We start from the raw sequence: 12,431 nt of genomic DNA on the forward strand, positions 1-12,431 counted from the left end.
GAGTGCCTGTGAACACCTGGTGCCCGAGGAGGCCAGAAGATGACAACAGATCCTCTGAGCTGGAGGCACAGGTGCTCATGAGGCACCATGTGGGTGCTCAGAACTGAGCCTGGGTTCTCTGCCAGACTAGCCAGTACTCTTCACCGTGGAGCCATGTCTCCAGCCCTTTGGTTATCCTTGTCCAAGCCCTGTGTGCATCTTTCTATTCATAGATGTCAGTGTGACCCAGGCTACCAGGAATGAAACTGATAGCCAAAGATGGAGAGCTGGCCTGGACAGTAGAGCATTTAGACACCCCACCCCACCCCATGAGGGCTGGGGCATGGCCCAGGGGTAGAGCACTTACTTATCACACAAAAGGCCCCAAAAGACAAAGACCCAGGAATAGAGTAACCGTGCAGCTAAATCTGCCAATAACAACATGTCTTGTAGATTTTTTTTTTTTTTTTTTACATATCTGAGACATACGATCCAGGTTGGCTTCTAATTCATGCAAAACGCTGGCCTGCCTCTGGAGTCATTAGCTGTGCCCCACCATGCTCGGCCACAAGCCTAGGAACCTCTGCTTGGAAACAGCCCTGGCCCCAGGCGGCCCTCAGTGGGGTGTCTGGGGTGGGCCCCAGGGGGCAGTTCCAGTCCTGGTGGGCACAGATCAGTGTGTGCCCTACACTCTGGAATCCCAAAGAGCAGGCCTTCATTTCCTGGCACTGTCTGCTCTTCTGTGCCCCTGTGGGCATCATGTTTTTCTTGCCCATCCCTGATTGCCATGGACCATCCATAAGCTCCTACGGCCCCTTGTTAGGGTCAGTTTGGGATGCAGAGAAACTACAGAAAGACCGTCAAGGAAATCTCGTGGATTCATACCACACACACAAGTCAGCCATACCTGTTGTAACAAAGACCTGAGTTCAAGTCTCCAGAGCCCACATAAAGTCTGTAATCCCAGCACTCCTGTGGCAGGTTGGGGCCACAGACTCCCTGAAGCTGTTGGACAGCTAACCTGAGCGACTTGGGGTGAACAAGAGGTGCTGTCTCAAGGCAGAAGGCTAGGACCTGAGTGATGCTGCTCTGTGCACCCGCGCTCACATGCACATAGGCAGTCACACTCGTGGATGGAGACCAGGTGCCTTCTCCCCAGGATGAGACTTGAAGGCTCAAGGCTATGGCTGTTCTCCAGACAGCTGGGGCAGGTCACACAGGTCCCCACAGACAGTGTGGCGAGGCATTACTGGAGCCCTACATTTTTTCATTTATTCTCAGTACACATTTTGCATATGTGAGAGGGTCACACAGCCCATGCAAGTCTCATAAACACACCCATGCACGCACACACTGAGTCACAGCAACAGGACAACCCTGGGGTTGGGGGTGACCCTCAGGTACCAAGGCCTTGAAATACGTGACAGCAGCTATCCTCACAGCTTTGCAGGCACATAGGCAGTCACACTCAAGAGTCATGGTCTTGTTACTAGTCTAGGCTAATCCTCCTGCCTCAGCCTCCCTCCTGGTGAGGGCTGTGTGGGTGCTGGGCTGGCGCCCCACCCCTACCTCTCTCCTCCTCCTCTGACCTCCAACTTCCTACTGCTTCCTAGTACTGCTCTCCCCGGCCACTCTTACCATCCATGTCTCCCCTGCTTATTTCTCCGGCCTCTGGAATATTTCTGTAAAAAGTGCCCCCTCCCTTTTATTGAGAGCAGCCACCCCCCCCATGAAATCCTGCACCCGCGCATGTGCACGCGCATGCACACACACTGGGCCCATGGCCTCCAGGCCCAGGGGAGACTGATTCCAGGAGTCCATGATCTAGGCACTGAGGTGAGAGAGATGGTAGGGAGTTCCAACCCCTACCAGGGTCATCACACAGGGGGCAGTTCCAGTCCTGGTGGGCACGGATCAGATGCCAGCACCCCAGAAAGTGTCATGCTATGAGGCTGCCAGGTGCCGGTGGAAATAGAGGCCGAAGAGGCTGGAGAGCAGCTGGCAGGCAGCAGTCCACCAGATGAGATAGGCCAGCACGCCACGGAGGAAAGGGGGTGTGAGCAGGCCACCCAGGACCTTTGCGACCTGGGCCGCAGTCTGCTGGGCCTCATCTCCTGTGTCTACAGAGATCAAAGTGTCTGAGGGCTGGGATGAGGCCAATGGGGGAGAAGCTGGGCCCAGGGTCCAAGAATAGCCACCTGCAAGGGGGGTGTGAGTGAGACAGAACGGTGGGAGTCAGGAGGCTTTCACACCCGCAGTTACAGTCTGTTGGCCCCGCCCACACTACCTGCTGACCCCGCCTCCAACCTTCCTGTCTCAAGGTCTTGCCTGTAGCCTTCCCCAAACCCTGTCCACACTTCCATCTGCCGGCCCCACCCTTAACAGGCCACGCCCCCACCTCTAACAGCCTGCCTTGCCCTCACTCAGAGACCCCACCCTCAGCTTTTATTGGAAGGTCCCACCCTTACCAGATCTGTCCCCACCCTCTATTTGCTGGCCCCGCCCCCGCCCCGCCTCCTCTCTCCCCCAAGCCCCCCACCCCCGCCAGCCCCGCACCCAGGGTCTTGAGCAGCAGTGTGCAGTGCAGAGTGAGGATGAGCGGCGTCAGGTACTGCAGGCTCACCACCGTGACGTAACAGTAGACCCGGATCACCTGCCGGGGGAGATAACGGAGGCTGCAGAGGGGTGGTCTTCCCAGGGACGGGACCCCCCACGACCAGGCCACCCGGGGTGCAAACCCGCTGCTGGATTTCGCGGGCCTCGATACGGCCCGCCTCCTTGCGCAGCTGCTCCACCCGAGTCTTGACCAGGCACAGGTAGGCCTGCAGGTGGGGCCGGGTCACCGCCAGCCGCAGCAGACACAGCACCACCAGCACCCAGAGGCGCAGGGAGTCGAAGGCCCCTTCTGACGGCCTGCAACAAGAGCCAAGCAGATAGGGAAGCTGGGGGAGCCCTCTTTCCCCAGGCTGCCATCTTCCCAGCTCATGGCCTCAGGCACCCCAGGGCTCTCAGGGTCCCCCAACACGCACAGAGAGAAGGTCACGTTCTTCATGGGAGCCTGATACAAGAAGTCCCGGGCGACGGGCTTCGTCCAGAGCCACAAGGTGCACAGGGGCGACAGGAAGCTGGTGTGCAGGAGCAGCCTGAGGGCGAGCAGCACGGTGGGACCGGGCTCCTGACACCAGCTTCTACCACAACCTCCATCCCACCCCGGGGGCGAGACCCGCCTAACTGCAGCAGCGGCCGGTCCTCAGACAGGGTCAGCGCGTCCTGGTGAGTCTGGGCCAGCCTCAGGCCCGGGAAAATGAGGAAGGCGCCCAGCAAAGAGCCTAGCACTGCCAGGCCAAGGCGGATGGTCAGCTTGACCACAGGGAGTCTGGGGAGGAGAGATGGTGTCAGAAAAGCTCACTGCTGGTCAGCATTCAGCCCGCGGGCAAGAGCGGGCTATGGATGCTCCCCTCCCCGCGCCCACCCCAGGACTCACGCCCAGTCCCAATCCTGCTTCTTCAGAACAGGCTCCAGGGTCTGGGTCACGCTGGCCAGGCCTGAGGGAAGGAGAGAACCAAGTGGTGTCCACTGCTTTGGTTTCTGGAAAGGTAGGCTGCCTTGCCTTCCCGTTTGCAGATCCGCCTGCCTCTGCCTCCCAGTGCTGGACTTCACAGGTGTGGGCAGCCAATTCCTACCGTTTACGTGGGTGCAAACTCAGGCCGCCCTGCTCGCAGAGCTCCGCAGGCCCGACCCCAGGACAGACAGCTACTTTAATTGTACCTCTATTTGCATCCTATGGCGCAAGTGCCCTGCCCCTGAGCTGCATGGAGCCCTGCTGGGATCAGACTCTTCAAAAACAGAACCCAGGCCTAGGGAGAGTGCTCAGAGAAGGCGCTGGCCAAGAGGACGCCATGGTTCCCAAGACCCATGTAGGGATGGTTCACAACCGTCTGTAACTGTTGCTCTGGGGTATCCAGCTTTTAAGTTGTTTAGTTTACCCTCTTTTAGGCTCGAATGGCACCTGCACTCTCGAGCACACACACAAACACACACATACACAGAACAGCAATTTTAAATAAATCTTAAAAACAAAACAAAACCAAAAATACCATGAGGGGCTGGAGAGATGGCTCAACAACTGAAAAAACACTGAGGTCCGGAGTTCAATTCCCAGCATCCACATGGTGGCTCACAGCCATCTGTAGTGGGATCTGATGCCCTCTTCTGGTGTGCATGGAAACACAGCACTCGCATACATAAAATAAATGATTAAATAATAACAAAACCAGACAAAGAAAACAGAGGCCAGGGAGCCGGCTCAGCAGTTAAGAGCTCTGCTGCTCTATCACAGAACCCACATGCATGTCCCAGCACCCACACTACGGCCTGCCAGCCTCTGGAACTCCAGTGCCCTCTTCTGGCCTTGGCAGGTACTGCACAACCTGGCACATAGACACATCATGGCAAAACATCCACACGTATTGAATAAAAATAAATCTTTATAGTAATAACAGCTACATCTTAAAGCCAGCACTCTGTGACAGAGGCAGGAGGATCTCTGTGAGTTCGAGGCCAGCCAGGGGCACACCTACCTGGCTCCAGGCCCAGCTCCAGCGTCTCCTCCCGCACCACCTGAACCAGCATGGCCAGGAGGAGAAAGAGGAAGCCGAAGGCGAGACACACCGAGCGCTCTCCGCCTTCCTTGGCGCTGAAGTACAGCCGGGTCATCATGAGGAACACTTTGCTGGGGATGGGGTTAAGAAAGCCAGGGACAATCTGGGGCCCTTCCTTGACCCCCATCTCAAGGGCACAGACAACACTGCAGGAACTGGCCTTGGGTGCCTGGAGTTTAAACTTGGGGTGTGGGATCAGGGGAGCTGGAGGTGTGTGGCTGGAGGTGGCCTAAGGGCCTGTGGCCAATCAGAAACCACGGTGGCTGCACCTAGGGAGGGACGGGCAGTGAAAAGGCCATGCAGAGGTAGCATTTGAAAAGTCAGAAGCCATTTTTTTTTTAAAGAGAGACAACGCTTGGGATGAGCTGTGCCTGGTGGCACTTGGAAAGCAGTGGCCAGGCAGATCGCTGTGAGTTCAAGGCCAGCCTGGGCTACAAAGTGAGTCCAGGACAGCCAAGGCTAAACAGAGAAAGCCTGTCTCAAAACAAGAACAAAAACAAACAAACAAGAAACCCAAAAACAATACTTGGGATAGAGCCCCGGCCTCTATGTGTGAACCCAGGGGCCTGGAGGGAAAGGAACTCGCCCAGTTGGGGCCAATCCAAGAGAACCAGACTGCGTGACCAGTGCAGTGATGCGCACCTGTCGCCTGGTGATGGAGGGTGAGACCAGGATGTCCTGCATGCCCTGACTCTGAGGCAGGTTTATGGCACAGTGGCTGACTCATGGACAGCAAGCTGGAGAGTCGGGGAAGCTGGGGGCCTGAGATCCATGGGCTGAGACCCACGGGCTGAGGAGCCCCAGGGAAGGATACAAAGAGAAGGCCAGCGTGAGCAGGCACCAGAACACAGCGATGTTGGTCTCCTGGACTGGGCCCAGCACAAAATAGTAGGCCTCCGTGAAGAGGTACACACCAACGGAGTACACAGCGAAGTCCACGAACCACTGGTATTCCAGAAAGAAGCGCAGGACTGTGGGGACAGCAGCTCAGCAGCCTGCTCCAGGCTTGGGGGGCCCCACAGCCCTCCTGGACAGGCTAACCCCAGCATGGGGAAGGGGAGTAGGCACCGAGCTGGGTGTTACCTAGGGCATCCACAGCCGTGAGGGGTCGGGTCTCCAGCTGGAAATGGGCGTCTCGAGGCACTGACAGTGGCTTCTCATCGAGAGGGCCATTTGTCCACCTGAGCACATGGGGACAGTGAGAGGTGAGGGACAGCGATCTCCCTCGGGCCTCCTAGAGAGCTTGGATGGTGCTGGCCCAGAAACACCTCAGTCACTTTAGGTATGAGACTCAGGGCCAGCACACAGCAAACAGCAAGGAATACAAGATGCTAACTGTAGCCACCGTGCCCAGCAGCACCATAAACTGGAGGGCAGGCCATGTCCCCTACTGGAGCTGCCATGTCCTCCGGCAGAGGTGAGGCCTGTCACCGGACGAGAGGGCATAGCCCTGCCTGGGCTCCATGGGGCCACTCACCGATCCTTCCTGCCCCTGGGCCTCGGTTTCCCTGCAAGTGCACGCAGTTCCTCCTCTGAGGGGTGTATGTACCGGAACAGACTGAGGGTAAAAGAAAGTCAGGAAAGTTTGGCCTGGAGTCCCCAGGCAAAGAACTTGATTCTGGTCTTGAGACTTGAGCAGTGGGCTTTGTCTGAGCTGGGGCAGGGGCAGCCCTGCGGGAAGGTGAACCATGGTGCCTGTGTGTGGCCATAGCTAGGGGAATTCTGGGAAGATGGGATGGGGGCCCTGATCCCGCCACAAGGAGCCCAGGAATCTAAGACACCCTTAAATCTGTAAGCTGACTATCTGGGGCCCAGGTATTATTTGGGGGTGGGTGGTGGGGGAGAAATCACTCTTGAGGTATTCTCAGACGGGGCCAGACACCAAAACAGGAAGAACAGTAAAAAGCCAGATTATAAAAGGCCAGAAGAGGAGTAGGGTTGGGGAGGCTCTTTTGTCAAGACAGATCTGAGGTGTGCTTTAAAGACACCAAAGGCCGGCGGCAGCGGCGAGTGCAGGCGTGTGGAGGCAGGTGGATCTCTGTGAGTTCAAGGCCAGCCTGGTCTAGAGAAGTGAGTTCCAAGGCAGCCAGGACTATGTAGAGATGCCATGCCCCAAAGAATAATAAACAAACAAATACTTCAAAGGAGCAAGGAGACGGCACAGCACACAGCAGGTAAGGCACTTTCCACCGACGCCGACTTAAAGTGGAAACAACCAACTTTACAGCCTGGCTCACACGAGGGCCAGGGCAGCACTAAACATTACATGAAATAAGAAGAAGAAGGAGGAGGAGGAGGAGGAGGAAGAGGAGGAGGAGGAGGAGGAGGAGGAGGAGGAAGAAGAAGAAGAAGAAGAAGAAGAAGAAGGAGAAGAAGAAGAAGAAGAAAGTTTTAAAAAGTGTTGGTGGCTGGAAGGTGGCCCAGTGCTTAGTTAAAAAGCTCTTGCTCGGGGCATGGAGAGATGGCTCAGTGGTTAAGAGCACTGCCTGCTCTTCCAAAGGACCCGGGTTCAATTCCCAGCACCCATATGGCAGTTCACAATTGTCTGTAACTCTAAGATCTGACAGCCTCACACCAATGCACATAAATTAAAATTAAATAAAATATTTTTTAAAAAGCTTGAGTTCCTAGCCGGGCGTGGTGGCGTATGCCTTTAATCCCAGCACTTTGGAGGCAGAGGCAGGCGGACTGTTGTGAGTTCGAGGCTAGCCTGGTCTACAAAGAGAGTCCAGGACAGCCAACAGCCAAGGCTACACAGAGAAACCCTGTCTCGCAAAAACATAAACAAACAAACAAACAAAAAACCAAAACAAAACAAAAAAAAGCTTGAGTTCCTGGTTATGGTAATTTGTTATAATCAATAAAAACAAGACTTTGTAAAAAAAAAAAAATTTAAAAAGTTCCTGCTCCTCGCAGATGACCCTAGATTGGCTCCCAGCACCAAGCTATGTGGCCCACACCCATCTATAACTGACAGTTCTCACTTAGGAAAGGCACAATCCGGGCTAGAGCGATGGCTCAGAGGTTAAGAGCACTGACTCCTCTTCCGGAGGTCCTGAGTTCAATTCCCAGCACCCCACATGGTGGCTCACAACCATCTACAACCCAATCTGATGCCCTCTTCTGGCCTGCAGGTGTATATGCAGGCAGAGCACTGTATACACAATAAATAAATAAATCTTTAATTTAAAAAAAAAAAGGAAAGGCAAAAACCACACACAGACATACAGGTGACACACACAATTCAAAAGAAATCTGTCTTTAAAAGGGAGGTTCTGGAAAGATGGCTCGGAGGTTAGGAACACTGTTCTTCCAAAGGTCCTGAGTTCAATTCCCAGCAACCACATGGTGGCTCACAGCCATCTACAATGAGACTGCCCTCTTCTGGCCTGCAGGCTGGAAAGAATACTGTATAAATAAATAAATAAATAAATAAATAAATAAATAAATAAATAAATCTTTAAAAAATAAAGCCAGGCCTGGTGGTGCATGTCTGTAATCCCAGCACTCAGGAGGCAGAGGCAGATAATCCTGCTGTGAGTTTGAGCACAACCTGGTCTACAAAGCGAGTCTAGGATAGCCAGGGCTAGCACAGAGAAACCCTGTCTTGAAAAACCAGATAATAAAATAAAATAAAATAAAATGTGGATGGGAGGCTGAGGTAGAGGGACTGCCACACTTCCACAGGAAGCCTGAGGTAGTCTGAGACTCTGTCTAAAAACAACAAAACTAGCAATTAAGTGCACCTGGGGCTCCTCCAGAGGACCCAGGCTGCGTTCTCAGCCCCACATCAGGCAGCTCACAACTGCCTGTAAGTCCAACCCTGATGCCTCTGGCCTCTCCCAGGGGCCTGCATTCACCACTCACATGCACAACCCCACATGTGGGGACACACACCCACACAGAATCAGGACCTCAGGGGCGGGGGGGGGGGGGGGGGGGAGTGGAACAGCATTGTACCTTCCGTTGCAGAGCAGCCAGCGGGCAAAGGAGCAGTGTGGGGCCAGCCTGTGCATGAGGGTGGCGGCGAACAGCGTCACCACCAGTTGCACTCCGAGGACCGCCTGAGGGAGCAGCTCCAGTCAGAAACTCTCAAGCTCCCTGAAGTAACTCCAGTCCTGACCTCTGCTCCCTTTATAAGAGTCCCCAAACCCTTTCCCTGCACATTTTTTTGGGTGTGGCCCTGGTTGCCCTATGTAAATTAGGCTGGCCTTGAACCTGCAGAAATCTGCCTGCCTCTGGCTCCCCAGTGTTGGGATTAAAGGTCAGACTCACCACATCAAACTATTTTTTTTTAAAGATTTATTTATTATGTATACAGTACTCTGCCTGCTTGTACGCCTGCAGGCCAGAAGAGGGCATCAGGTCACATTATAGATGGTTGTGAGCCACCATGAGGTTGCTGGGAATTGAATTGAGGACCTCTGGAAGAGCAGCCAGTGCTCTTAACCTCTGAGCCATCTCTCTGGTGCTAACTATTTGTTTAAAGGATGTTTCCTGTCAGGCATGACGGTACCTTTAACCCCAGCACTCAGGAGGCAGAGGCAGGCAGATCTCTGAGTCGGAGGCCAGCCTGGTCTAGAGTGAGTTTCAGGACACCCAGGCTACACAGAGAAACCCTGTGTCAACAAACAAACAAACAAGAGGGGGTGTTCTAAAGCCCAGGGTGGTCAGGAACTCAGTGTGCACCTTGAATTGCTGCCCAGCTCTCCACTACACCCTAAGCAACAATTCCACACGCAGCTTCACAAGGCTTTTCAGTCGGCAGCTGAGCCAGGCTCCCTGCTTGACACAGCACTAATTTCTGTAATTATCTAATTACACAAACTATGTGCCATGAGGGCTGTCTGCTAGTGTTCTGGCGTTATAACCAATTAACATGAAATGCAGATTAATATTAAAAACCAACTGGTCATTAAAAATATTCTGTAAGCCAGGTGTGTTGGGGTACACTTTAGTTTTGATTTTTAGAGACAGTGTTTCAGTGTGTAGCCCTGGGATGTCCTGGAACTCAAGAGATACACCTGCCTCTACCTCCTGAGTGCTGAGATTAATGTGGGGACACCATGCCCAGCTCCACCCGTAAGACCCTTTGTAAATAACAATTTTTTTTTAACTGGCAAAAACAAAAATAAAAGGAGGAGGATACTGGGGAGACGGCTCAGTGGTTAAGAGTGCAGGCCACACCATTCCCGGCACCGATCTGGCAGCTCATAACCCTCTCTAACTCCAGTCCCCGGGAGGCTCCATGTCTTCTCTGGCCTCTAAGATCAGCCGACACACACGTGGTGCCCAGACGGCCTTACAAAACATTCACACTTAATAAATAAATATAGTAAAGGAATAAATAAAATACTTAAAGAGAAAACACAAAGCCGTGTATAGTGGTACACACTTGTCACCCCAGCACTCTGGAGGCAGGAGATTCAGAAGCTCGAGGTCACCCTAGGCTACGGCGACGTTCTGGGACAACCTGCGCTACACGAGACGCTGTCAGAAAGCAAAACCTGCTGCAAGCCGGGCTCCCCCATTCCTGACCAGAGAGCCCGGGCTTCACCCGCCACCGCGTCCCGCACCACCGACTGCACCCCACTTCCAGTCGCCCTCCAAGCCTTCGGGGGGTCCCTTTCAGCTCCGCTAGGCCCTCCTCCACCCCCGCGGTCCCTGTGCCTCCCTCCGCCCGGCCGGACCCCGCACGTCTCCCACGAGGGGCCCCACGGGGCCTGCTCACCATGTCCGCGCCTGGGGCTCACCCACGCACAAGGCTGGAGGCGGGAAAGACCGGGAGATCTCGGCCAGTTAGAGTCCGGATCCTGTTGACGAGCATCCTGAGAAGCCAGTCGTCGGGATAAGAGCAGTGGGTGTGCGCAATGCGTGCCGGGAATTGTAGTTCTTAGCGAGAGCAGGCGCTTTTCTGTCAGCTGTCTCTCTTTTCTTCCTTATCTTCCTTTCTTCCCCCTCCCCCGCCACCCCCCCCCCCCGCTTCCCCCGCCTTGCGTGTGTGGGTGTGGTGTGTGGGTGTCGGTGTGTGACTGAGTCCCTATGTAATCTCATCTGGGCTGTCCTGGAACTCCCTATGAAGACTAGGCTGGCCTAAACTCATGGGAGTCGCACGCTACCACATGGGACCCATAAATAAACAAACAAATACGTACTTACTTCCAGCAGATCGCTGTGAGTTCGAGGCCAGCCTGGTCTACAAAGTGAGTCCAGGACAGCCAAGGTTACACAGAGAAATCCTGTCTCGAAAAACAAACAAGCTTCCTTTCATAGCTGGGCCAGGAGGTGGACCTCTGTGAGTTAGAGGCCAGCCTTGTCTACAAAAGGAGTTCAGAGGCAGTGAATGCTACACAGAGAAAAGTGAAAAAGAGGAGGGGGTGGGAAAGGGTTCTTTTGTTGTTTTGTTTGTTTATTTGCCTTTGTTTTTCTTTTGGGGCTTTGGTTTTTCTTTTCTTTTTTGTTTTTGTTTTTTTGAGATAGGGTCTCTCTGTGTAGCCTTGGCTATGCTGTCCTGGACTCTCTCTGTAGACCAGGCTGGCCTCGAACTCACAAAGATGCACTTGCCTCTGCCTCCTGAGTGCTGGAATTAAAGGCATGTGGCACCACGTCCAGCCTTGGTTTTGTGCATTCCTGAGTGTCCTGGAACTCACCCTGTAGACCAAGCTGGCCTTGAACTCAGAGATCTGACTGCCTCTGCCTCCCTAGTGCTGGGAGCACCACAGCTAGTATGGCCCTGTATTGTGTGGGTGTGCGCAGGGGGCGGGGCAAGGGGTGCCAGTCCAGAGGAGAGCCTGATCCTTTGAACCTGAAGGTGCATGTGGTTGCTCTCAGGCTGAGGAGAGGGCTGGGACTGAACCTGGGTCTCTGTGACAGCGGTACTTACTCCTAACCAACCACCTAACTTTCTGCCCTGTTTTGTTTTGCTCGGGGCTGAGGGCTTCTTACTACGTTTATTTATTTGTGAGTGTGTGGAGGACGGAGGACGTCTTTGTCAGTTTTTCCTTCTATCATGTGTCCCCAGGGGATCAAATGCAGGTCCCACAGGAAAGGCCTCAACCCCCTGAACAGGCTTTCTGGCTCTGTTTGCTTTTAGTGGCCTTGAAGTTCTGATCCCCCCAGCCTCCACCTCTAAAATGCTCAAGCGACAGGTATCTGTCACCATGCCTGGTCTGTGTTCTCGTTGCTGGGGATGGAACCCAGATGTGCACAGACAAGCCCTGTACTGTGTGAGCGCCCTCCCCAGCTCACTGCACCACCCGACCACCCCTAGCACCCCATCCAGAACTTAGCCGGGACATCTGTGTATGGCTGACTTTTCTAAAAAGTAGCCACTAGCCAGGCAGGTGTGGTGGATCACATGATTGTCTGCTTCCCCCCCCCCCCCACAAGACAGGGTATCTCTATGTAGCCTTGGCTGTCCTGGACTCACTTTGTAGACCAGGCTGGCCTCGAACTCACAGCGATCCGCCTGCCTCTGCCTCCCGAGTGCTGGGATTAAAGGGGTGTGCCACCACGCTCGGCCGTTCTCAATGTTTTTTATTCTGCGACCCTTGAATACAGCTCTTCATGTTGTGGTGACCCCCTAACCATAAAATTATTTCCCTTGCCACCTCGTAACTGTAATTTTGCTGTTATAAAGAGTAATTGTAAATATCTGTGTTTTTCAATGACCTCAGGCAACCCCTAGGTTGAGAACCACTGACTTATGTGCTTGGGGAAGGAGACATGATGATGCCACACACGGAGGACAACTCGGAGGGTCAGTTTTCTCCTTCTTCAGTGTGAGTTTCC

General features: G+C 54.0%; 1 protein-coding gene across 2 annotated transcripts; it reads right to left on the bottom strand.

The window, feature by feature from the left end:
* Positions 1-1,229: 1,229 nt before the first annotated feature.
* TMEM161A (transmembrane protein 161A) lies at positions 1,230-10,362 on the bottom strand. Of its 2 annotated transcripts, none has more exons than XM_084758109.1 (12): positions 10,148-10,362; positions 8,601-8,704; positions 6,118-6,198; positions 5,724-5,821; positions 5,455-5,611; positions 4,560-4,711; positions 3,464-3,524; positions 3,212-3,355; positions 3,009-3,122; positions 2,718-2,892; positions 2,536-2,632; positions 1,230-2,177 (listed from the first exon to the last, which is right to left on the bottom strand). In XM_084758109.1, the coding sequence occupies exons 1-12, from the start codon at positions 10,169-10,171 to the stop codon at positions 1,924-1,926; spliced, it is 1,461 nt and encodes a 486-aa protein (XP_084614235.1). In that variant the 5' UTR covers positions 10,172-10,362; the 3' UTR covers positions 1,230-1,923. The 2 variants fall into 2 exon arrangements, with proteins under 2 accessions (XP_084614235.1, XP_084614236.1); XM_084758110.1 differs by lacking the exon at positions 10,148-10,362 and adding an exon at positions 10,036-10,115.
* Positions 10,363-12,431: the final 2,069 nt, after the last annotated feature.

This window comes from Acomys minous, assembly GCF_964271855.1.
Source record: "Acomys minous genome assembly, chromosome: 15".
Taxonomy (NCBI): domain Eukaryota; kingdom Metazoa; phylum Chordata; class Mammalia; order Rodentia; family Muridae; genus Acomys; species Acomys minous.

Bases quoted from the DNA above. Each gene is read 5' to 3' on its own strand.
- TMEM161A (XM_084758109.1), bottom strand. From the start codon at position 10,171: ATGGGGGAGCCCGGCTTGCAGCAG. The intron at 3,356-3,463 runs GTGAGTCCTGGG...TCTCCTCCCCAG, and splicing joins AAGCAGGATTGGGACTGGGC to ACTCCCTGTGGTCAAGCTGA. The intron at 2,633-2,717 runs GTTTGCACCCCG...CTCCCCCGGCAG, and splicing joins CCCGCGAAATCCAGCAGCGG to GTGATCCGGGTCTACTGTTA.